Source organism: Lepidothrix coronata, unplaced genomic scaffold, assembly GCF_001604755.1.
Source record: "Lepidothrix coronata isolate B3197 unplaced genomic scaffold, Lepidothrix_coronata-1.0 Scaffold114, whole genome shotgun sequence".
Classification (NCBI taxonomy): domain Eukaryota; kingdom Metazoa; phylum Chordata; class Aves; order Passeriformes; family Pipridae; genus Lepidothrix; species Lepidothrix coronata.
The window spans coordinates 2,875,513-2,901,197 of NW_016690294.1; the positions used below are offsets into that span (position 1 = coordinate 2,875,513).

Genomic DNA, 25,685 nt, shown 5'->3' on the forward strand with positions numbered 1-25,685 from the left:
CCCATCTGTACTGGAAGAATCAGTTGCCTTATCTGACTTGATCCCATCTGTACTGGAAGAATCAGTTGCCTTATCTGACTTGATCCCATCTGTACTCCCAGCTGGGCTGGCAGCTCCTACCCCTATGCAGTGCCTCCCCCATGCTTTCATTCCACACAGGAGCTCGGCCCACTCTCTTCACTGCACCTCACACAGAGGCTGCAGGAGCAAATGGCCACAGCTTTCTAAGGAGGGCTTAGAGTCTTTCCCTTATTCTTCCAAACTCACTGTATTCTGTGGGAAGTTTTCCCTGCAAATAAAAGGTAAAACTGTGCTTTCTGAGAAGTGTTGAGTTGAAGACTGAAGCCACAGATCCCCATTGTTTGGGTTGTTTTTTTTTCAGTAGGGAGGAGGGGAAGAAATGAAGATGTGATATAGAAGTAACGATATCATTTTTTGTTGTAAGCTGGTGTTCAGTCACAAGCAAACAATGTGACAATGCTAATCGTGTCTAAGCAGCTTCACTTTTCCTTGGTTCTCAGGAAAATAACTTTCACTCTGTTCCCACATATGCCTAAGTTCTTGAGAAATTTCCTGTGCACAAGTAGCAGTAAAGTTTTTAGACAACTTTAATTGCTAATATACTTAGCTGGCTTTCTAGAAAGAGCCAAAACATGTATCCGCTGGGAATTGGCAAGCAATTTACTGATAGCTCAATGACTAGTGTTTCCGTAAGCATACCTGCTAAGGTGGATTTGTCAGATGCAAGGCTGTAAACACCTCCAAAGCATAAATATTCCACTACATTTCAAAGCAGTTTGGAAAGGCTTCATCTACTAATTCCTGGTTTAGCTTGTACTACTGTAACTACTGCTATTCCTCTCCTTTCCAAATCTTCATTTCAGATAAAGAGATTGTTGTGACACCTGCTGCACAGACAGGCACGGGCAGCTCTCCCCAGCCTTGCTACATAAATCACTTTCTTCTCTGCAATCTGTCATCAGAAGTTATTTCTCCTGAGGTACTTAAGGAACATCATTCAGTCAGTGGCAGCACAGGTGGATTACTAGGGTGACCAGTGGTGTGTGTTTTTCTTCTCCCTCTACATGTGCATTTCCCACAGATTAAATATCCTCTTCTAGCAGAACACTTTCCTGCCACTTCTTACCTGCATTTGGAGATGCCTTTTGTGACCAGCCTGAGACTGTAAATCAACTGGGCAAGGCTTATCCCTCCTAATATACTTGAAGGGTTAAGCACAGGCTGCATTTCTGGTGAATAGTATAGATTGAAAATAATGCCACCCAGTCCTTACTATTGATGTAAATAACAAATTACTCAAGTACAGAAAGTGGCTGAATTAATTATATTGCAATTAATCCCATGGACTTGTGCAGTGGGAAAACTTGTTTACTTTATCAGGGACCTTAGTATGAACTGAGGCATTTACTGACAATATTGAGTACTCTACAATTTTGAAAAGATTTGTGTTTCTGGCTAAAAGTTTGCAAATATCCAGTCTGCAACAGTTCAGCAGTGTGCAAGTCTCTTGGGAAATGTAGGATTGGAACAACATTTTATCACTGTGCTTTATGCTTATTTAGTGATTGTGAAATGTATAAATGTAAGATAATGCATTCTTTATTTTAATACCTAATTTTATCTATTTAATATAAAGTCATATTTATATAAGTTGTTTGACCATGAGAACAGTAGACTGAGTTTGGGACCCGAGGCTCTCTACCAGAACCAGGAGCAATAGGGATTTGGTGGACACCAAACCAGGGCTACCTGAAATACTTTAGGGGTACCAACAGCAGTCTGGCCACAGCAACGGGAGTTTGGTGCTGAATCAGCCTCCCTTGGTTGCTAAGAAGCAGAACAAATTTATCTGCAGCAGGTATTGTGCTGTCAAACTGCAGCTGGTTCCTGTGCTGGATCATTGCTTTGAGGCTGGGATGTCCACACTGCGTGCTGGTGGCACTGCTCCCCCTCCAGCCGAGGCATTCCTGGAGTTACCCTTCTCTTCCTCAGGTGGGAAGGAGATACTGCTTTACACATTCAAATAGGGTGGTGGTAAAAAAGTAATTGCTCTTCCCTGTTGCAGGTTTGCTCTTTACAAGTTACCAAAACATGCTAAAGGAGAGATTCCCATGCTGGGGCTGGAATACATGTACATGGATGCCCTGGCTCCGCAGTGGCAGCTTGGTAAATACCTCATCAACACGACGCAGGGCGCTCTGGGACGAACACTGAAGCAGCTGTATGACACATATGAATCTAAGGCAAGTGACATTTAATTATTGTTAGTATGTTTACTTGCTATTACATGAAGATGAAATGAAACCACCCAAAATAAGCACATGGAGGTATGGCCAGACCTGACTGCCCAGATCTACTAAAGCACATCGGGGGGAGCGCCTTGACAGTGGGCAGACTATTTGCAGTTTTGGCTACAATTAGAAATTATCCTCAAAATTCTAATTTCTAGTCAAGCTTTTCATACACTTAAAGTACTGCCCGTCAAAAAAGGGTGTTGGTACATACTCCCTTTGGCTTCTTCTCTGCAATTCATGTTGAGCAATATCTGAAGCTGTGAACTGGCTTGGAACTCAGACCAGGGCCAGTGGTGACTGTTACAGACACTCGTCCTCAGCCCTCCTATGTGCATGTGTTTCCCCCCTCAAATCAAATCTGTATTTTTATCTTCTCCCTGAAATCACTGTGACTGCTCCAGCAGTGATATGCTACTGGTTGGCCTTTTTTTTTTCTCCCACAGGGAGACACCTCACATATATATATTTGTGTGAAGTGATTATAAAATATCACAAGATCTGCCTGTAGTTATTCTTTTACCATCTACATAGTATTGTTGAGAGTCTGGGTATGTCTTTGCATTTCTACTCTGGGTTAGTGGTGGGGTGTCATTAATTTATATGTAGAAGAGATTCCCAGAAGTCAGTCAAATACTGTCAGTCCAGAAAACTGTCCTGTTGCAGGTCTCACTGTAATTGTAATAAACTGTTTACAAACTCCTAGTACATTGGGAGGGGAAGCATGTCCCAACTCCTTTGAAGTTCTTTGTTCAGGGGAAATAAGGTGCGGCCACATGCAAATATTTTGCAAAAAAGCTTTAATTGCTTGCCCTTCTTGAGAACACTTGTTATGTCTATTTTTACTCAGCAAATGTTTTCACCGGATCTGATTGCTAAATCAGAGAGAGGCACAAAAAACAGAGAGGGGAACTTTTTTGCAAGCAAATGCCATAAACCCATGTAAACTGTCTTAGCAAGCATATTCAACCCTGTGAGAAAGGGCTACTGCAGTGATTGAGAAAACTTCCACTTCAAGTTAACCAGAGCCCTGATGCTGAGTCTTCAGGTTTATTTTACTGTAGCATCTGTGAAGACTGTGTCAGCTGAACTGGGAGCAGGATTAGGCTCGTGATGTTCACACAGAGGAGTCCTGAATTATTTTGTTTCCAGCAGATGTTCTCTTAAATGCCTTCCTTTTACTCAATGTCATGTTTCAGAAGTGTGTGTTTCCCTGCAGAGGAACACCATTGCCTATGCGATATACAACGATGAGATCCCTGAATCAGACTCCAGAGGGTGGAAAAGTGGACACACCAAAGGTACAGGGAGTGTCCCAACCTACTATTTTCTCCTTTCCGAAGTTATGGATAGCATCTACTTGTCTGTTTGTCTACCTGCATAACTAAAATTCCTGCCTAAAGCAAAACTGGAGAATGATTTGCATGATGTGTGGTTTGTTGTATAGTTACATATGCTGCAGCTTCTGTTTTGGTTTTGGTATGCTTGTGCTGTGTGAAGGATCTTAGGGCTTTTGGACTCTTTGTTTCAAGAGTTGAAACTCATACAGATTCTTTTAGTGAGTACAAAGCACATTATCCTGTACTTGATGGCAACAGCAGTACAAGATGTGAAGGGAAAGACACCCTCAACATATACCCCTCCAGACTCTCTGGAGTAAGAAACTGCTGCCAAGATCATGGTATGCAGTTACAGAAAAACAAGATTTAGATATAAACTTCAGTGGAGGTCTAAATGTTCCCTTGAGGAAGCAGATGGGGTTTGCCCAGCCTGTCTTGGGTATGACCGTATTTTGCAGGGCTGTATTTTCAGGCTGCAGCACTGGGGACAGCTCAGGAGCCATGCTCCACCCTGGAGTAGCCTCCTGAGGGGGAAGCGTAGCCCGTCTCTCTGCTGCTTACAATGGAAGAGAATTTGGTCTAGAAGAGAAGACACAATGTTGACAGAATCTATTTCCCCTTATCCAGTGAATATATGAAGGCAGGGAAAATAAGCAGTGGAGAGAGGGTCACAGTCAGAACTTTTGAAGACAAAATTTGAGCAGAGGAAAGAATTGATGCAATTTTAATACAATATTAGTGTCTCCTATGATCCATTAATCTACTCTAGAACCAGTTTACTGTAGGTATTAACATGTTGAAATGTGGTCTCCGCAGCAGCAAAACCAGAGCAGGACACAGCTCTATTGTCTCAGGGCTTTTTCGTCCTTAATTCATTAGCAGTAACTTTTTTCTTACAGGATTTCTGCTCTTGGACAAATCACAAGGCTTCTGGGTAATTCACAGTGTGCCTCTGTTCCCTCCCATCCCTGAGGAAGGTTATGGGTATCCAGCTACTGGGGAGTCCTTTGGACAGACAGCCATCTGTATAACCTTCAAATATGACCAGTTCACTGAAATAGGTATGAAAAGCTTTGCCCTAAGAAAGCCTTTGTCCCACCACAGCTCTCTGATTGCTTTCCTTGAGGCTTCACCTCAAAAATTCATTGTTCTTGACCTTTGTTGTCAGATTGGGAGACCAAATGGGGCCTGGAGAGAGCATTCTTGGTTTCAGTTATGTTTATCCAACGATTTCCTGCGTGAATGTGGGAAATTCGCGCTTCCACTCTCTTTCCTTCTCCCCATGGGGATTATTAGGATAATAACAGTCACAAGTGCTTATCAATGGTAAATTAGCCTGTGTATACAAAGTACTTTGGAAACATAAAGTAGGATGATTAATAATTTTTAACAGTAATAGCTCATTCAGCTACAATCACCTGCAGTTCTAAAAATGTAAGGCAAGTACAGCTTGAGCTGAAGTAGTAGCCTTGACTCATCAGAAATATGAAGTATGGAATAAATATCACCTAGAATTTCCCCAGGTATTTTTTGCCACAAAAATCACCAATACTGAATATATAAAACCCCCCCAAAAAAACCAACAAAATATATACCTGTAAGATTCAGAACTATCTGACAGTGATAACTGGTACTGGAATCCTGCAAAGAATTGTCAAAAGGCATTACAAGAAGTCATGCTGGCATGCTCCTTACCTCTTTTCACACTGTTTTTTCACTGTTTTCTCAGTTACAAACCTCAAATCATATTAATGAAGCACACATGCTGTGCAAATTGCCAGGGTGGCCACACCTTAGAGTAATCTAAACCAGGTTCCTGTTTGTGGAAACACATCTGTGCATGTGTTTAGGGAAAGAGGGCAAGAAAATGAGATGCATACACTAGTGCTTTTCCTGCCTCATCCTCCCAGCTTCTGATAATCTGTGGTTCAGGGATTTCCTGAGCCAGAAAGACTGGAATGTTCCTGGTGGACTGGTCTTCCCTGAACTCATCTAATGAGCCCATTTGTTCCCTAGCTCTTTATGATATCCATGGCAAGGACTTCTACAGTTAAGCTGAGCAGTGTTCAGAAAAGTGAATTTCTTCTGGAAATTCAATCCAGATGCTGAAACTCAAGTTCTGTTCTCCCTAAAACCAAACTAGACCCTTGGGCAGCTCTTCTGTTTGCATTTGGCTTGGCAGCTGTAACTGACTGGAAACCACTTCTGTAAATACAGACAGGTTTGGATTTACACATGCTGTCTGAGTGCTGTGTGGCTGCACAGAGGCTTGAAGATGAGCAGGGGTGGAAGTGGCAGTGGACCAAGACCACCAGTTAACAGTTCTGCTAACAATGAGGCATGAGTGGAAAAACTTGAGCGTGCTCTCCCAGCCAGTCTATGTGCTGCAGAGCCACCTGGAATACAAAGCAATTACACATATTTTTGGTTGGTAAAATAAGATACTTTAGTGCCAAACTCATCCAGAAGTAGGCTGGGAAGATTAAGAAGGACTTACGTTTCCTTTCCAAGGCAGAACTTTGCTCTCTTGATTGCTTTGCTTTAGCCCATTTTAATTCTGCATATGTTCATTTCTGTGGGTTTTTCTCAGACCAACAGATGTTGAGTTATAATCCCGGAATCTACAGTTGTTCCATCCCTAACATCTTCCAAGCTGATCTCCCAAATCTGCAGAAGCTCTGTGCAAAGTCCAGGCTGCCCGTGGTCCCCTTGCGCCACCTCACCAAGCTCCGGTCAGCTCGTGGGGAAACCTTTCTCCACTTTGCAAAGTCACACTCATTCATAGATGGTAAGGGAACCTGTTGCTCTATGCATCACACATTCTCAATTAATTCTTAATATATTAATTAATATATTCTTTGACAATTAATATATTCTTTGACAATTAGTATTTTCTTTGAGGGAAAAAAAAGAAGTTCAGCTTCACAAATGAATGAAACAGAGGGCAAGGAATGGTGTCCCAACTTAATATTCTCTCAGCCTCACAAAGCAAAAAGCTGTCTGGTCCATCCTAAGGTGTTCAACAATGATATTTTCAGAAAATTTATTGAACGATAACAACAAAGAAGAAATATGGGGCTTGAATAATTTGGGGTCTTTTTGTTATCACGAAGATTTGCAATTTTTTTGTCCTTTCCTTTTTATCCTGCTGGTGGTTTGTAACAGGTTTTCTAGAAGGAGAAAAATTAGAAATGAACTTCTGAAACCAAAGTCAGAATAAGGGCAAGGGGCAAAATCCCCTCTGGCTGACTTTATGCATTGCAATGAAACGAGTGTAATCTAGATGATGCTTTTCAGTCTGTTTTTGAATGAAGGAACATGAAAGATTAATTTCCCACACCCTGTGTTATTCCACAGATATCTATGTGGCCTGGATAGCTCAGGAACTGAAGACCGATTTGTTGGCTGAATCCTGGCAGCGTTCTGGCCAAAAACTTTACTCAAATTGCTCTCTCGATTACCACGTCTACAACATAAACCTAATAGGGATGCCATTGAATTCCACCTTTCATTCCATTAATGATCATTCCAAATGGGCTGTTTCAAGGAAATACAAAGATCAGTGGACCTGCATCGGAGACTTAAACCGTGCTGCCGAGCAAGCTTGGAGAAGTGGTGGGTTCATCTGTACCCAGAATGAACACATCTACAGTGCCTTCAGGCACCTGATAATGCACTACGAAAGCTGCACTGCTGCTTCCACAGGGATATAACAGACCATTCCTCCCAACCAGCACAGCCCTTATTACATAGAAAGTGTGTGAAATATCTGCCTTAAAATCTATTTCCTCTGTGAAAAACGGCCCTGTGAGTTGCCAGGTGTGCTAGATCATCACCTTGTTGGCTATAAAAGCAGGTGGTGTGCAGGTAAATTATGGCTGGTTTGCTCTGGTGTGGGACCTGGAGGCTCTGCGTGTGCTGGGCCGTGCTCTGCTCTCTGCTGGCTCCTCACCATCCGTGCTGGGATGGGATGGGATGGGATGGGACCCTGTGGCACAAGGCTGCACCAAAGCACATCACTGTGGGTGCCCTGCATGGGCACCCCTAGAGCAACTTGTGAGTTGGGGCTGCCCGTGGGATGGGAAGGACAGCAGAAACCTCTCTCCTGAGCTGGGTTGTCAGGAATGGGCAATCAGCAAGGGACAAGTACCCCAAAATACCTCAAAATCACCCCATATTTCAGGTGCTGTTGAGATAAATCACAGCATTTCTGCTCAGTTTGGGCTGAATCTCTTAAAGTGCTTATTAAATCCAGACAGGGAGATGAGTAGATCTGTGGACAGGAAGGCTTCATTTTTACGTGATTCATTTTTAGAGAATAAATGAGCTTTAAAGCATCTTTAATTCATCTCTATAACCAATAGCTTGGGAATATTTCTAGTGCTTTTATTCATGTACAGCAATCTTATAAACAAATAAACATGTTCAAAATTTGAATAAGCAAAATAAGAGAAAAAACAGTCTGTTGACAGTTTCCCTCTTCCATCTATATAGTTATTTGTGGTTTGTTACAATGTATATAGCTGCCAAGGGAAAAATTGAGACAATTAGGAAAAAAAATAAAGAAAAGGGAAGAAAATATTTGAAGGAAGATGTTATTTAATCTACATTTTCACATTACAACAAATGTGACTGTTAATTTTCAATATCTCCATTCTCTGGCTTAGGACCTGAAGTTTGCATGGAGTTGCTGTAAAGACAAGGCTGATTTGGAAAATCCTGATACACTCTTGGGTTCAGATTTCAGAATTGTGTCTGCATTAATATTTTCCTAAATATATTTATAGGGTTCTATCTCACTCGTAATTTTTTTTCCTGAATTGCTGATATAAACTCCAGTCTGAAGAGTTGGCTGTCCCACTAATATTTCTGATTTGCTGTGTTCCTAGTTCCTACCACTGGTTCTCCACGAGTGTCTTAAAAGGAATTAGACAGAAAGAAAAGCCCCACAACCACAAGAGGTCGTCAAATAATGTATCAAGCCTTCATAATGAAGGAAACTGTGGAATAATAGATTTCAAAATTAGCCAGTCTGGATCAAAGGCAAACCCGAGTCTCATAGCTCAGTGAAAATAGTGTAGATAGCTTAGATATCCTGCACAAAATGTTTTTTTTTTACTTTTCTCTGCCTGTGACATAACATTTGATAAATAATTTGCTTGGTAATGCTTTTTCTCTGATGCTTGTGAAATTGTTTAACATATACACCTTTCATTCTTTTGCTAGCTAGGGTTGAGCAACATCTTTTGTGGCAGCAAATATTGCCAGTGACACAGAACACTGCGCCGTGGGATGGTAGGGCATCACTCAGATAAGCCAAGATAGAATTAATCTCTCTTGCCCATCTTTTCATGGCAGACACTAACCTGACCTGCCTGTCTGAGCTCTGGCATCTTGCCCGTGGGTTTGTGTACACATGATCTCAGTGTACAGGGCTGGTGAGAAACCCTCCACTGGAGACAGTGCTGGTAAGGATCCCCGTGGTGCCTCAGAGAGCACCTGCACCTGTGGCACAACCTGTAATTATGGTATTTTCAAATGCTCAGCCACAGCATTTGGATTCACAGAGTTGGATAGCAAAGAGTCTCTGTCCCACAGGTTGTCACAGAAGTGTTGCCACAGCCCTGCTTCCCAGGCTACACGTCACCAGTCTGCCACTTGACTTTAAGTGCTGATTGCTGTTCTTAATTATTTGATCAATTGATAGCTGGCATAAGGCTAGACTACTTAAACATTTACTAGACTAACTTAAGCATTCCTCTTTCAGTATACCCAGGACTGGTTGCCTCCATTTTATACCTGAGGAGGTATAAAGAGCAGTAGGAAGGTGCAGAGAAACAGCTGTACCATACAGCAGTACAAGCACCTCAATATACAGACTCATTTCAGTGGTGTGGCAATAAACAGGCTGCAGATCTGGTTCTCTCACGTTTTAGCTGTAAACAGCTTTAATTCAGTTTTGCTGTTGTTGTGTAACTTCAGTATTTGCATATCATAGTATTTCTGCTGCACACCTTATGAAACATGGGCAGGCTCTTCGTTTCCCAAAAGAGACTGATAATCAACAAAATAAACCAAATAGATTTCTAAAGGGTTTGTAACTCAAAGGCTTTCTGTGCAAATGCAAGACCATAAGCCACTTACTCAACCCCATATGCCCTCACAGCACGCGCTGTGACCAATCATTAGTGTGAAATACTTTTTGCCTATTTTATATGCATATATGTATGTATTCATAAAGTTTTTAAATTTAAAATACGCTGTTCTATTTTAAAATGCCAAACACTCAAGAAATACCTGCCTGTCCCAGTGATTCTGTGTTGCCTCTGCTGCCCACCATGACCCTTTTGACTGGGCAGGCCGGTTGCTGCAGAAGGGGACACGTGGCACAGCCCCTCTGCAATTTCAGGGGGATGTGCTCAGCAAAACTGACCCTGCAGGAAGGCACAAGCACTGGACCCTGGCCTGGAGAAGGAATAAAGCTGCTCTCTTGTCTGCAAACCTGGAGTATCTTCTCAGCGTGCAGGTATGGCTATTCTGACCCTTGGGCTCCGTTCTAGTTAGACTAAATGAGAACATTTATTATACATGAAAATTGTTTGCCGAGGGAGTAGGAGAGGCCAAAAGAAAACATTATTAATCCACTAAACATTACTGTACTGCAGCCAAGTTTGTAACAAACACAACAGTAGGGATCATTGTTTGGTATAAATTGCCTCGTAATCATTTCCACAAGCCAAGGCTCAGTCCCAGCACGCCTGACACGCTTGCGGGGTGCAGGAAATGCAGATACAGTCTCCTGAAATACATACCTGCCATCTGCATCTCCTGCCCTCACCACTGCTACTGCCACCCCAGAGTAAGGGCAGGACTGCTCAAAAAGCCGTGATGATTTTTCTGTAAACCCCTGTATCCCTGAGGATGCTTCTCTAACACTGGTAACTGTGGGTCAGTAGGGCAGTGGTTTGCTGTGTTGGAAAGTGCAATTTTACACAGACTTAATGCAAGAGGTCAACGGATTTGACATTGAAGAAAAGCTAAACATTAAAAAAAAAAAGTGAAGGCTTAAATATTTAAACTGTGTGAGGTTTAATTCCAGCTGGGCAATTACAAGAAACTGGAACACAGGCAGAGGCATTGCAGCCTGAGCCCACTTCACAGAGCAGCCTTTGTGATGGAATTGCTTCTGGTGTCTCCACAATGACTGAACATACCCTGCCCTCTCATTACAGGAGTGATGAACAATGTAGCTGCCCGCCAGCAAGTCAAAAGAAACTTTGGGAGAAATTTCTCTGAGTTTTCCCTTCTCCAAGGCATGCTAACTTAGCCTGGTGCTTGGACTTGTCACAGGGGTCCACAGGCCTGAACCAGAGCAAAGTCTGCTTCAAAGTGTGCATGATGGCACTTTAAAGTACAGCAGTCCTGCACAAATTAGGTTTTGATCATTTGATCATCAGGAGGTTTTGATCATTTCACTGTCAGTAACACCCGGTATTCCAGCTGTCCTTACAAACCACACACACAGCTCCCCTCTCGGCACGTTTTGTGCAGTTTTCTGCTCTCAAAAAAAAACCCCCAAAACCGGGAAGTTTCCAGTAAACACATCTAATGTAAGTGCCTGTGTCAAACTGGGCTTCCTCAGCTTCCCTGCAGCATGAATGGAGAAGGTTATTTTTACAAAGACATATGGGCCTCTCATCCCTCTCTTTTGTTTAAATGTGCACAGTCCTGGCTTCTGACAGTAGTGAAATGCTCAATAACCTCATTGTGAGAAGCGTTTTTAATGTATCAAACCATCCTTGGCATTATTAGCATAGTCACATAATTATCCATGGAGAAACTTACACCCATATGTTAACGCCCATAAAGTATTGTGTGAATCTCTTTTATACCTTTATTTTCAGTTTCTGGGAAAGATACATCACTGGGTACTTAATATAGCAATTGCTTCAGAAGGTGTAAGCTGCCTATGCCCGCGGTGAAATGGTCGGGAGGCAGAGTAGTGCTGGCAGCGTCATCTGAAAGCTCAGTAAGCCACAGTCTAACTGTGCTCAGAATGTGATGCAAGAATATGATGCACCTCTTTAATTTCACAAGAGATTTCTTAAAAAGACAGGAATTTAAAAACGAGAACGAACAGAAACTGATGGTAGGCTAAGTGTGAAAAAACACCTTGTAGGGAACAAATTCTTCGTAGTACAAGGCAGAGAGCCTGATCTGAAATTCCAAACTGGGATAGCAATATCAGTGTTTTCTAGATATCCTGATACCCTGAGTATCTTAGCCGTGTCTGACACTTTTGTATTTAGACTGGATATACCAGATTAAAGATCTAATCTGCTGAATTTTCTCATAATCCTTACAAATTTGGCATGAAGGCAGTAAAAGAAGTTGTGTGTGAACCCAGAAATCGGCTGTAGCACTTTCAGATCTTGGCCTCAGACAGCATAATCTGACTTTTTAATGCAGACCCATTGTATGCTTATCTTTAGGGTTTTTAATTTATTTATCCCAGTATTACAAATATGCTATTCTATGCATATGTGATATGTTCATTTTACTAAAACTGCCAAAGACAAAACATTAGGACATGAGAAATGTGTCTCACTTTTTATAAATAGCTGTGTTACACTTTTACTCAAGTGATTTTAGTAAATCCTTTTGATTTTATTTTTTTCATTTGCCTTTGCTTGACATTTCTTCCCAAGGTGTCTGGTGACTATTCTGATTCTTCTGTAAGAGAGATAAAAGTAAGGAACATTCTTCCCCTCCTTTGATCACTTTGCAGCTTGGGAACTGCAAACCCATACTCAAATATTCAGATCTTACAGGAGCAGAGCATAATATTTAATGTTGCATGCTAGAGTAAAGGCAATTGCTACAAGTGGTTCACTGTAGTACAGTAGTTCTAGCATTGCCTAATTTATTAATCATAGAAATGTTGCATGCAAATTAGCCACAGAGTTGTGCATCATAATACAGTAATCCAAAAATCTGTCTTCACATGTATTAATGCTCATAAATTATGGATATCACACTACAGCATTACACAGTTTCCCCATTACATTCCAAAACTTGCTGAAAGCTCACTAAAAGCCATGTTACTGAGTGTTTTCTTTTTGTTCCTTACTTCTGGCTTTCTAAAGTGTGAGAGTATTTAGCTGCAGGGCATTTTTGTGTCTTCCTTTTCCCAGGGTTCCTTTTTGGGCTAACATTCCACCAGCCAAACATCAAGATTTCTCTTGCTATAGTGCAGTTTAAAAACGTATTTTTGCTCTGGTATGAGTATGGTCAGCACCACTGTCCTCCCCTGCTCTGAAAGCTGCTCCATTTCACGTCCTGACCTTGTAAATCCTAGGCACTCTGCAAGGGAAATCTCCATCTTTTCCTCTCTTGCTTTCTTAATGCTCCAAATATTTCTTTCAGGAAAGTCAAGGTGAGAATAAAGGAACTGACAATGTTGCATGGAATATTTTGCAAAAAAAGACCATGAAAGAATTTCTGCACAGCAAATAGGGATAATCTGTGCAGTTGTATCCCCAGCCACTCACCAACTTGCCCTCCTCTTACTGTCAAAAGATGAGAAGAAACAGAGAAACGGGAGCAAAGAGAGTTTGCAGGAAGAAGGGAGAAGAAGGAATAAGACAACTGAAGGTGAGCAAGACAGAGAGAGCAAGGGAAGAGCAGAAGGAGCGTTAGGATTGTCAACACCAAGGAGGTCAGAGACCTTGAGTGTGATGACAGAGAAACATTAGGAGTTAGCTATGCAAAAATCCAGTTTACAGGATATTTAATTTACTGTGATAGATACTTAACATTTATCCATTTTACAGATACAGTCTCCACAGGCTACACCGCGGAGATAAAAATGAAAGGCATAAACTGAGGTGACTTAGCCAAGCAGTACAAAAACACAAACCAACACCCGAGAGGAAGTTGCTACCTCTCTGTTACCAAACTACGAGAGGTGAGGTAAGGCAAAGTCAAAAGCATTAAATAGGTAAAAGTTGGTGAGAGAAATTCATAAGCTAGGTTAACCAGTTTGAACCACACGTATTTGAATAAGATGCTAAACCACTCTTTTAAAAGAAGGAAACTACAATTAAGGTTTAAAGCCAATACAAAAATACAGTAAAAACAAGAGACGCAAAACATTCACAGGAGTAACTGTGGATCATTTCATTACAGCTGGTGATGCTGAAGTGAGCTGCATTCATTCTTGTAGTATTGAGAGAACTGCAGGCAAAAAAAGTAATACAAATACAAAAGAAAATAAACAGAAAATACACAGAGATAAGAAGACTGATGCCTTTAACACTTTGCTTTGGGTATTGTTATTACAGATATATTTACAACATATGGTCTGTTATTGTCAGGTTAAAAATCAAGTTTTATTTAGAAACCTCCCAAGCTTTGTGTTTTCTTCAGTATCATCTCTGATCCTACTTTGCTCTCCAGCACTAAACAAACTACCACTGGTCTAATATAGTAGTTTCTCACTGCACTTAGTGTCAAAATCATTCAGTATTCCCGGGTATTACTTACTGTCACTTGGCTCATGGTGGCTGTTTCGTCACCTCCCGGTCTTGAGTCCCACAGAGGAATAATGGCAGTATAGAAGCTGTAGCTCTATAAAAAGTGTCATGTTAATATCAGAGGAGGAGCTAGCCATAAGGGGTTGGCTTCACAAATGTAAATATTTAATAATTTATTTAGCAACATGGCTTTTCTTTTCCCCCCCAGGCAAAAACTTTAATAAAGGAATAGGTCTGCTGCAACAAAGGAAATAACAGCAAAAACAGAGACAAGGACACATCCTAACCCCACTAATATCAGCAGGAATTTGCCTTCATCTTCAGTGGGAACAGAACTTCAAAGACATGGGAATCACCTATAAAACCTGAAGGGTAAAATCTGAACCTTCCATAGTCTGTGACACAAACTGTGTTTAGAGGGTGATAGCATAGTCCCGACACGATGAAAATGTCCCTAGCAGGAGTTGCACTCCTTGGCCTGACCACAGCCTTGTCCCCAGCACTGCCAGGGTGGCTGTTAGGACAGACCTCAGAGAGGTCTCATGCACAGGCAGCTTCTTTGAGAGAACTTCTCTGAGGCAGGACTACACAGGAGCTGGCCAGAGATGAACTTCCTTTCGGTGGGCACTATCTTTGTTCATGGCTATACTTTCAGTGCCCAAGTCAGGAAGAAGTGATATCCCCACCTTTGGGGTATATTTTTTTGCATCTCAGTAACTTGAGATACTCTTTCAAGGCCTGTCTCCGGCAGAATGAAGGCTGAAAGCTCTATCTCCTCAGTCCTACTTTGTGTTGTTAGAACTGAGGAAGATGGGCTGTGTGGATATAAAGACTCTTTTCTTCTCTAGGGAGATTTAAGATCTCCCTAGAGGACTAAGAACATCTTCTGGGTGCACACTGCTTTCTAAGTGCTGTGAATGTGGGAAAGCCAGGAGGAGGGAACTCATTCCTGAGTACCTCTGCAGGTCTTGTTTTGGTACTGGCACCATACAGCAAAGTAGAAATTAAAAGAGCAGAGATACCATTCTTCTGCTAACAGCAGAATTAGTTTCCCTCTCTTTCCTTTGGATGACTCCTTATGCTTCTGTTGCTGGGAGCACATAATGCAACACGGTGTCAAGTCACTGTAGGTGTGTAATGTACAACCTGGAGAGGTTGTTACACCTTTGATGAGTGAATTTATCTGTTCCTCATGTTACTATTTTAGTTTTGTGAGAAAAAGCTCCCCTCTGTCCTTCATTATTCCTTGGTCACCAAAATCAGTCTGACAACACAGACTCTTTCAAATAAACCAAATTCCAAAGAATGGTAGGTGTTTCAGGAAAACAGTCCATGGCAGTGTGTACCCTAACTAAGGCTTCTCCACTGATTTCAAATTCTATTTCAGATATTTCATGAGGCATCTGCACCACCAAACCATTGCAGGCTGTATCAAGAAAGCAATGGCAAACACTTTCAGAAAAGCACCTTTAAAATAACTATGTTTAACATATGCTAGTATGTCTGTGTACTGTACAGCAATGATTTTCAGTCCCTGGGTGTAAAGACATTAGTGTAAGATTAGTAAGTAACCTTTAATAAAGCCACAAATATGACTATGAAATAGAAGTTCATGCATATTTTCCATACATTTAATTTCTTCAGGAAGCCTGTGCCTCTACTGGAAAATTATAGGGAAATTTCAAAACCTTTGCTCTTTGCAAGTTAGACCCATGTTGTATGTCAAAATATACAGTTGGGTTTTTTTGAGAGAGCTAGCATTGCTCAGGGCCCTGCCGGTACAGAGATTTCAATACTTCTTTTAAAATAAAATGCAGTATTTCTTTAATGCTAAATTCCTTTGGATTCCAGCGTCCTCACTGTTAACAATCAGCACATTTACAATCAAAGAAGTGAGGAGTGAAGCATGTGGTTTGGCTGCTTTCAAAATCATATGCTTTGAAAGTGCTATTTGAATTTGTGGGTTTAGCTTGGTAATCCAACTGAACTGACCGTCAGCTAGACAGATAGGACAGTAAAGGTGAAACACAGTATCGCAGATAAGAAACTAATCTGTATTTCATGGCTTCCATCTCTGGGTATATGAGCCCAGCTCTTTGTGGCATCAAGTGACACTTAAACATAGCACTATTGAGCACAACTGGTTTGATTATCTTTGTTAAACTGGTGTGGTAAAGGCAAAGTGAAACCGAGTGGCTTCGTGGCCCTCACCACTTACACCATAAGCACAGTGTCCTCCCTAGGCAAGGGCAGTTTCAAGGGCTAACAGCATCTGAAGTAAGTCCAGTGTAAATTAAATGTAGTGTTGCGTAAAGCATGACAATAAGGTCAACAGAGTAAAAATTAGAAGAGCTAAACTTTAGATAAATTTATGAATGCACTGTACAAATTAATACATATTTGTGCAAAGTATTCGGGAGAAGAGAAATATATTTCCTCTGAAAGGATGTAGGTGTGGCTACTGCAGTGTACCAAGGAGATTAAAAAAAAATCCTGTTGCTGTGTTCTTGTTGTGTTTGAAGTAATAATTAGACTTTGGCGTCAAGTTTGAATGATAACTATTACTTTCTTCACACAGATTTTCTAAGCTTGAGAGACCAGTTTTCAAAAGCTCTTTAGCAAAGTTATTATGTTGCAAGCATTACTCCGACAGAAGAAACTGTAAAAGGATGATCAGAAATAGTCAGGGTGAGTCCTGGTTTTTCAGTACCTTCTCAGGATTTGGCTTCAAAAAGGAAAGTCAGCTTTTCTGACAGTAATCTTTCATAATTAGAAATGAAAATTATGCAGTTGGCAAGTTCTCAACAGCCTTGGAAATTGGACCTAATACATTCAAAGGCACAAGCCTTTAAAATATTTCACATGTAGACACTGTTAGCTAATGTTCTCAATTAGAATGCATGCTTTTGTTCTTAAAGAAAACCACCCATGCTATTTCTTTTACTGCTGATACAGGTTTGTATCTGTTACTGCTTTGAATTTTCTGATTTGGATACTCCCAGAGGGAGTACTTTAAACTCCCATAGCACTGTGTCCCAGATAGCATTACAGTAACTCTTGCATATGGCTGTATGAACATACTACATGTGAAGAGAAGCTTACACCTGAAGAACTCTAGTACTGTGAAATAAAGTATTCAAAAGTGAGTAAGTATAGAACTACATTTGCCTGTACAACTTTGATTTGGCCTGTGTATGACTATCCTTTACAACTGGACCATCTTTTTTTTGTGTGTACAAAATCTGCAGCTTTCTCAGATAATGTGTAGAGGGTTTGCTGGCTTTTAATCCTTTATACTAAGTGTATAGTCTTCTGGTTTTATTTATTGCTCATTATCCAGCTCCATCCCAGAACTTAATTCTGTCACGGGAGTTTCCCAGAACTTAATTCTGTGACAGAAATTTGATACGTCTAGCTGAAAGAACAAGTGAGAACAAAATTTTAAATATCAGCCTCAGCCTGGATAAAAGCCTGGAAACTTATACATTTATTTGTTAGAAAAAAAATCTGGAAGGAAATGCTAATAATTTTTGACAGAGGCCTGCGAAGAGACTACAGTCATCTGAGCAGTATATTCTACTTAAGCTTTAAAAAAAGTGCAACAGAACTTGCTATTGATAAATAACTTGTGTGCAGGATCCAGAGCAGTTTTGTTGGGATCTCCAGCAATGCCATCACTCCATCTCTCAATGATTTTGTGGTTGGCATCATATCCACAATATCAGCCTTGCAGGTTGTGTAACAAGCTAATGATGCCACCCTTAAGGAAAAACACGGATGTGCTTGTAGGATGACAAGGTTCCACCACACAAATACAGTAAGAAATAATTGAGATTAGGTGAGGCTGCAGTCAAACACGAAACATTAAAATACTGTTTACAAACAAACATAGAACCAATTAAACTGAATTTATGTAAACTATTTAATTAGCAGATTAGAAAGCCTGATGTTACATGTGTGATCTTCTAGTCTGACTTCCGGTATAATGGAGAGCAGATTTTCCTGAACTCATTCCTGTCTGAACTAGATTGTATCATTTTGAAGGAGAAGCATACATGTTGATATAAATATCAACAGAAAAGTTACCATAATTCTTGGTAACTCTCTCAATGATTAATTAGAGGTAACGATAAATTAAGGTTGCAGGTCTGGGATCTTTGTCTCCCGGAGCTAAGGCATGGATTTTTAAATGGATGTTTACAACACAAAATGGTACATAAAGGGCCCCTATTAACCTTCTATTTGATGAGCTAAATAGATGGAACTCTTTGAGCCCCACATTAGAAGGAGAGTATCTCTTAATCATGTCTCATCTCTATCCTATGAAATCCTTCTAATTTTTCATCACTTTATTTGAATTTAGGACCCAAACCCCATTTACAACATTCTACTTTTCCTTGCATTGGTGCCAGATACAGATGAAGTATAAATCTCTCTATTCTTTCTCAATATTTACTTGCTTGGGCAATCAAGAGTTGGCTTCTCTGTTCTAGTCACCACATCAGAGAGTAGCAATTGGGGTCTATTAGTCTCCAGTTGCTTTTCGGTGACTTTGCTTCCTAAGAGATTTGCTGGGCCCTTGTTCTTTCTAGAACATGTGTTCTGCTTATTTATTTGTTTAAAGTAAAAATGCTTTCACACAAATTTTGTAGGAGAATAAGGCACAAAGGGATGTATCAGAGTTACCATGAAGTATTTGTGAAGAAAGAAACTGAGGACAGGACAGATCTCCTGAATCCCATATTGGCACTACAGTACTGCACATTTCCATGGGAGGCTGAATTGCAAAGGCCATGGCCAGATGCATTGTCAGCTGATGGATACAATCCAGTACTGGATTGAATGCTGTAATTTCTTTCCAGATGTATTTAAAACTTTCAATAAGAAAGCAGAGCTTGAAGCCTAACTCTCTCCTGCCAAAGGTAACCATGCCATACCTTCTCTTTCATAAATAATCCCACACAAATTTAGGAAATAAAGTATTTTCCCAGACAGGAGAAAAATATGATCAATTTGGAAATATAGACAAAAGAAATATTTTAGCTAATCAATTTAGCTAATTCTTCCCTGTCAATTTGTACAGTTACTTTTACTGAAATGGTGCTTTTGATTCTGTCCTCTGTCTCCTACTGCAGGGAACAAAGATTGTGTTCAGCATCACTCTGTGTTGGGTAAAGCACCGAACTGGTTGAACCATGCAGACCAAGCAAAAGAGATCCTGTGATAAAAGGTCTAACTCAAGAGCAGATTTCACTATGAGTTTAATTTCTTTGTTCAGTCAAACCCTGTGCACCAGACAGGATTGACTCTGACAAGCTTCTACAGAAAAATGATCCCAAAGAGACTGAAATCTAGGCCACAGCTACGAATAATTCTTCGGAAGCTCTCTGGATTTCCTGGAGGGCAAGGTGTGGCTCTGTGTGTGGGAGGTAAACGCTGGTGTTCTTCTGTTAGTAGTAATTAGGTGCAGCTTGAGTTTCATTAATAAGAGCTACATATGCATGCTGGAAAAAATGTTTATCTGACACTGGGATTATATGTTACTAGCTAAATGCCTTACGTTGTGTGTTATCTTTGTTATTTTGTGATTAGCACTTAAAAATGTCCATAATATTTTATCAGCACATAAGAAAAAAAGTTCTGTTACTGAGAGTTTATAATACAAAAGAGAAAGTAATCTCCTGGTAAATCTCCAAGTTATCCTACCAGTCTGCCTAACATTTTAGAACCACTTCTTACGTTAGCATTTGTTTTTATTAGCTTTAGTCATTTTGCTTTTGATGTTGTTTATAATTACTGCCAAATGCAAAAATAGTCTTTCCAGAAATTTACCATGAACACCCAGCACTGAAATACCAGTCTTAAAGATTTGATAAACCAGTAAAGAAACAGAATCTTATTGGGGAAAAGGGCTGGGTAGCCTTAAATAGAAGAGATTCTGCAATTCTAGTGACTATTCATCAAAATCTAGTGATGCAAACAGGAAAAAAACCAAACCTGTAATGTAGCTAAAAATGCCTGTTAAATTATTTTAAAAGTCCATTTGTTGCAATGTTCAATCCCATACCATCTGAATATTATGGCAGTTATTCTAAAATTCTTATAAAACACTTGAAAGGGTTTTTTACTCCACTTTGAGGTTTCATAGCATCACAGGTTTTCAGGCCAGAAGAAAGCACCATGAGTCTCCAGCCTGACCTTTTGCAGGGTACAGGTGGCAATCAGATCAAGTGATATATACAGCATTTCTGGTGGAGATAGAACACTTCCTTTGGAAAAACAATCCACCTTCTTGATTTAAAGATTTCAAGTGGCAAGAAATACTTCCCAGGCCTATCAATTTATTTTTTTTCCATGGCTTAGTTAGTCCAAGGGGTTCTCTCTATGTTTTGGTTTTGTTTTGTAATCAAAAAATGGCTCAGCTTTCAAACACTACATCTTTTAAAAGATTTGTCTTCTAAACTGAAGATTTCTATGATTATTTATGTAATTCAAGATGAGTTAGTGCTTATGTAATTCATTGATGGGCTCGAGATTAAGGTTTTGAAGCCCCTGTAAGAAGGGTTTCTAGATCACAAAGCAACCATAGACTGGTTAACCAGGTTCTCAGTTTTTGTCTCGGTATCAGGACATGCTGCTCCACCAGCCAACCCCTACTGCTACAGTGCTCTCCACGTGGATCCACGTGGATGGCATTGCTGTGTCTTCTTACTTGCTTTTCTGTATTGCTGCTTTTCATAGTGCAGCCCTCCATCAAATAGCTAAACTAGGTTTTTCTTTCCTAGCAATATTAGCCTGCACTTAGCTATACTAAAATACACATCGTTCAAGGTAGCTCACCTTTCCAAAGATGTACTAGTACTGTGGACTAATTCCTTATCACTGAAATGTGTTAAAATATTTTAGCAATATATTTTGCTTATTCTTGATAACATATATGTTGATACCACGAAGTTAAGAGTGATCTGCAAGGGGAACAACAGTTTCACTTGACACCTTTTACTTTGTAACAAAATAGTTATACTTTTTTAGTACCTTTAGTAGCACAGGCAAATTGTGTTGCATTAATTTTGATCAAGGAGAAAATTCTTATATATTTTGGGGCAACCTGCATGCAGAAAAAGAAACAAAATTATTTGCTATACCAAGTTCTATTTATTTCAGCAAAATTATCCCACTACTGTACAAATATGACCTAATGTAAAGTAACAGAAATTTAATAAATAAAATGAAAACACAAAGTAGCATATTCTGAAAAATATCTGGCTAGAAATGAGTCATACTCTGATCTTGGATAAACTCCTTCTTTTTCCCTACGTGAAGGAATGTTTTACTAAGGCTGCTCAAGCTATTTTTTATCGCCATCAGCAGAGAGATACAAGCACCACTTCCTACAAAGAGAACCACACCCCTCAAGAAACACAAGTTTTTCTGCATGCCCAAATCATTGATGAAATGTTGCCATTGTCCCTTTTACAGGACAGTTCTTTGGAAAAGGACAGTGATCTCAGAAGTAGCACAAGGAATTCAGCAAAATACCAGGCTGGAAACAGTAGATGCTTCTTCAGTACTTTGCCATGGGTAGCTATTGGATAAACTTCTGAGAAAGTGTAATGTATCAAATCACAATTTTGTTGTTCATAGAATTTCTATTTGGGGAAGTATTCCTGTTTTCTGCACTAGGCACTTGAAACTCCAGCAACCTCCATTATATTTTTTTCCCCAGCTAATATACAATTAATGCATTATCTACTAGTTATAATCTACTAACTAACCAGAAGTGCTGACAGACTTGTAGTAAATCAAACACCCAGTATTAACAAGGCTGATCTGGTTATCAGTTTAAGATAATGGCCAGCTGTGCCATCTTGATAAATCCTGTGGGAAGAAGTTATTGTAATGTCGGTTATAACTACATGGTTACTACTGTGTTGACATCCGTACATAAAGCAACTGTGAAATAATTTTTTAAACTCTAACGAGTTTAAAACTCAACAGTCATATGTAGCAGACTAGGGAATTTCCATAATTTTTAAATAATACATTTGCAAGGTTTTTTTGCAAGAATACCGTGTAAAATGCCTTCTTTTTTAAAATGCTCTCCTTTGCTTCATTTTTCCTGAGATTATTTAAGTCTTGCTCTGTCGGGCTTCCAAAAGCTTTGCTTCTTTTTCTTTGTCACATGCACGTAGACACACGTTCTGAGATGTTTGACACAGACATTTGAATGCATCACTGATTACTGCTCTTTGCATGGTACAGCAAGAGGGTACACCAGGCTGAACTGCTGCACCTTCAAGAAGGGCAGGATGAGACCCAGAGAACTACAGGTCTGCCAGCCTCACCCCTTTCCCCAGGATGACTCTGGAGCAAATACTCCTGGAAGACATTTCCTAGCACCTGAGATACACAAAGGTGATTGAGAACAGACGGTGTAAAGTGGCTTTACCAAGGGCAAACCTTTGATGGGAAGACTGGCTCAACAGAGGAGGAAGAGCAGTGCTTGCTATTTACCTTGACTTTAGGGAGGCCTTCAACATGGACTCCCACAGTGCCCTTACAGTCAGTTTGGAGAAATATGCAGTGGAAAAATGTACAAGGTAGATGGATGGGCTGTGCAGTAAATGGGTGTTGATCAGCAGTTCTAAGTTCACACAAAAAGGTGGCTGGTTACTACTGGTGTTCCTCAGGGACCCATACAGAGGCCAAAACTCTTACTGTCCTTATTAATGGCCTAGACAAGGTAACAGAGTGCACTCTCAGCACATTTAGGAATGATACCTTTGGGGGACATGGATGTCAATAGTCTGGAAGATAAAACTGCCATTCAGAGGGGCCTTTGTTGGTTTTTTTTAACATTGTTTTGTTTCTTAAGCCTAGGACTTTTTACACAAAAGCATGAAGATTGTAAAGAAATTCTCTAAAGCAAAAGCATTACAGAATGAAAACTAAGAAAATTTCATTTGCTCCTTATTCAGCCATAGCAAAATTAACTTTTTTGGACACTGAGTCCACATTTCTCATTTGCTGGGTGGTGAACTTGAGATATGTGGAATCTGGTATCTAGAATGATCCTGAGCATGGTGACATTAATTGTGAACCTAATTGAATATAGTTGTGGTTTAAATGCATAGTGCTAAATATTCACCAAATAACCTCTGGGTATCTTACACTGGGCATTCTAAATTCATAGATATGTTTAATAAATTTTGTTTTGACAAAATGGTTTAATTTTCTCATCCATATAATGGACATCATGCCTTCTTTCCAGTAAGCACCTTAATGTTTGTACACAGCTCAGGTACTGTAAACAAGAGTAACCCAGAAAAGCATATGAAAATAATAATTTTTTTTTTTGTGTTAAGTAATGGGATGAGGACAGGCATTGAGAGCATGTAGTAAGACCTAGTGTTAATTCTAAACGTTAAATAATACCCAACTTTATCATGCATGATACCCATTTTATCCATTAGAGAGATTGCCCTGGGTGACTGAAAACACTGAAATTAAAAGACTGTAACCAAGATCCACTAAGGAATGCAAGCCTGTAAGTCTCAAGCAGATGATCCTGAAAACTACTCACGCAGTTCCTGTGTAGGCACCTTGTAATTTTACTTTGCTCCCCTATGAAATGCACCCCTGGAGAAACAGCTCTGGGTATGCCTAAGTCTGGGAACAGTCTGGAAAGAGCTAAGCAGTTTAGCATTTATTTTTTGCTTACGCCTAGCTGAGTAAACAAGAGGCTTTTCTACAGTAGAGATAACAGATGGCTTGGTACAGTATCACATACCAAGCATCACGGGCCTAGGATCTCTACAAAATACAATTGCAGGGTTTCTCTCAAAAAGTGATGGTATAGATGTTCATATTTCATAGGACAGCATATTGTGGTGGGCCCATGTCCAGCTCTATTCTCAGCTGAAGAGATGTGGGCTCAAAGACAGATTCCCCTGCCACAGGGAGTGTCTCCCACCACTGACCATTCCACCCTGGTGAGACCATATTATCCTTTCTTCACTGCGCAAAAAAAACCCCAACAGAGCATGCTATGTAAGTTGTAAAATAAGAGTATCCTGGTTAAAATGTTATTTGCACAGAACAGAGTTCAAAGTTAAAACAAGCAAAAGACTCTGGAATTCCTATGAAAAAATTAACCTAATACTATGCATGCATTTATTAGTTGGGCCTTCCATTGAAGTTGTAATTGTACCTTGTCAGTGATCTCTACCAAGTCCACAATGTGTTTCTGGTGTATTTTATTGCTCCTTCCCTGCCTTAGGAAGTTCTTGTATTTTTGTGTATCATTATTTTGTTCCTGTGAGTCCTTGGAAGAAAAGTATTTGAATAATATTAGGAGGTTGTCTTCCCTCTTGCTGGGAGGGAGAAAAGATAATGTGTTTTTTCCACATGTAAGAACTCGGTGATCCCAACAAAAACACCATTGCAAATTGGAACTACAAAAACACAGAACTCCCTGTGTGCTCTGCTAACAGCAGTGATGAAAATCTTTGCTAATGACTTTGAGAGACACCCTTGCAATCTCTGACATCTGAATCAGCTAGAGAGATAAAGTTACAGCAAGTCCTTGGTTAACATATTCTCAACAAAATCCTCCAAAATTCAATTACCATGGAAACTACTTATCCTTAAGGCACTAAGGATTGCTGAAATATTTTCTCCTGACAAAAATGGGAGTGAAAAATATCAGGTTGTGCATAATGAGGCCTTTGATCTTCCATTTACATCTGTGTTAAGTAGAGGTAATCTCTATGAAGCAAGTTGAGTTGAAGAGCAATATTCATTTATAGGACAGAACAAGGTTTAAGACTTTGGCTAATTCTGGTTATTTCTAGATGTTTTTCCATTATCTTCGTATGTTTATGATAACAGATTTCTTTTTATTTTTCTAGTAAGAGAAACATAGTAAGGCAAAATAGTGTTTGTATATAAAATTAGTAGATAACTTCAAGCTTTTAAAAATTCCTTGGGACAAATGGAAATAATCAGCCCCACTGAGACTCAGAATTTTGTAGTCTGAGATTAAAAATGCCTCTAATTTAGCCCAGCCCCCCCCAAATCCCTTAGTACTCATTTTCTATAAAACAGAGTATGGTCTTTGCTGTGCACAAACATTTGCACGCCTCTAAGCAGGACAATCAGCTCAGGAGCAGAAAACCTCATTTCTAGCTTTATGTAAATTGAATCTCTAATTTGCAGTAGGAGTTCTTGTTTCATTTTAACATCAAGTTTCAACAGATTTTAATGGAATAAAAATAACTTTTGGGAACATTACCATCCAAATCCCTAAGGTTCCTGTTAAGCAGATGCTCCCCACCACTTAAGTCACTGTGAGCAAAAGTCTGAATGTGGAATGTGTGCACAGGATCAGGCATTGCTGGGCCACAATGTTACTGTCACGTAAACCCATCAGTGTGTCATGTTTGCTCAAAGCTTCCCATTTTGATAGTTAACCCTGATTATAAATTACACTGCAGCAA

General features: G+C 40.0%; 2 protein-coding genes across 4 annotated transcripts in view; one reads left to right on the top strand and one right to left on the bottom strand.

Annotated features, from left to right (window-relative positions):
- The window catches only part of LOC108502196 (uricase-like), a 12,521-nt gene extending 11,368 nt beyond the window's left edge, over nucleotides 1-1,153 (bottom strand). The window contains exon 1 of the mRNA XM_017824848.1: nucleotides 1,148-1,153. Coding sequence (XP_017680337.1) covers nucleotides 1,148-1,153 — 6 coding nt within the window. The remainder of the gene's footprint in view (nucleotides 1-1,147) is intronic.
- A 936-nt stretch (nucleotides 1,154-2,089) lies between these two features.
- Nucleotides 2,090-25,357, top strand: DNASE2B (deoxyribonuclease 2 beta). 3 transcript variants are annotated; one of them, XR_001876380.1, is made up of 12 exons: nucleotides 2,090-2,264; nucleotides 3,532-3,613; nucleotides 4,552-4,713; nucleotides 6,243-6,440; nucleotides 7,010-7,267; nucleotides 10,062-10,178; nucleotides 13,079-13,306; nucleotides 13,486-13,624; nucleotides 14,396-14,559; nucleotides 16,766-16,875; nucleotides 19,323-19,616; nucleotides 21,667-25,357. XR_001876380.1 is itself a non-coding variant. In XM_017824946.1 (6 exons), exons 1-6 carry the CDS (start codon nucleotides 2,133-2,135, stop codon nucleotides 10,082-10,084), a joined length of 855 nt encoding a protein of 284 aa, XP_017680435.1. In that variant the 5' UTR covers nucleotides 2,090-2,132; the 3' UTR covers nucleotides 10,085-12,364. The 3 variants fall into 3 exon arrangements, 2 of the variants coding, with proteins under 2 accessions (XP_017680435.1, XP_017680434.1); XM_017824946.1 differs by lacking the exons at nucleotides 13,079-13,306; nucleotides 13,486-13,624; nucleotides 14,396-14,559; ... (1 more) ...; nucleotides 19,323-19,616; nucleotides 21,667-25,357 and having other exon boundaries at nucleotides 10,062-12,364; XM_017824945.1 differs by lacking the exons at nucleotides 10,062-10,178; nucleotides 13,079-13,306; nucleotides 13,486-13,624; ... (2 more) ...; nucleotides 19,323-19,616; nucleotides 21,667-25,357 and adding an exon at nucleotides 9,420-10,055.
- The last annotated feature ends 328 nt before the right edge of the window (nucleotides 25,358-25,685 follow it).

Excerpts from the sequence above, each read along its gene's own strand:
- DNASE2B (XM_017824945.1), top strand. The coding sequence starts at position 2,133 with ATGCTGGGGCTGGAATACATGTACATGGATGCCCTGGCTCCGCAGTGG. Across the intron at positions 3,614-4,551 it reads GAAAAGTGGACACACCAAAG|GATTTCTGCTCTTGGACAAA; the intron begins GTACAGGGAGTG and ends TTTTTCTTACAG. Across the intron at positions 6,441-7,009 it reads GTCACACTCATTCATAGATG|ATATCTATGTGGCCTGGATA; the intron begins GTAAGGGAACCT and ends GTTATTCCACAG.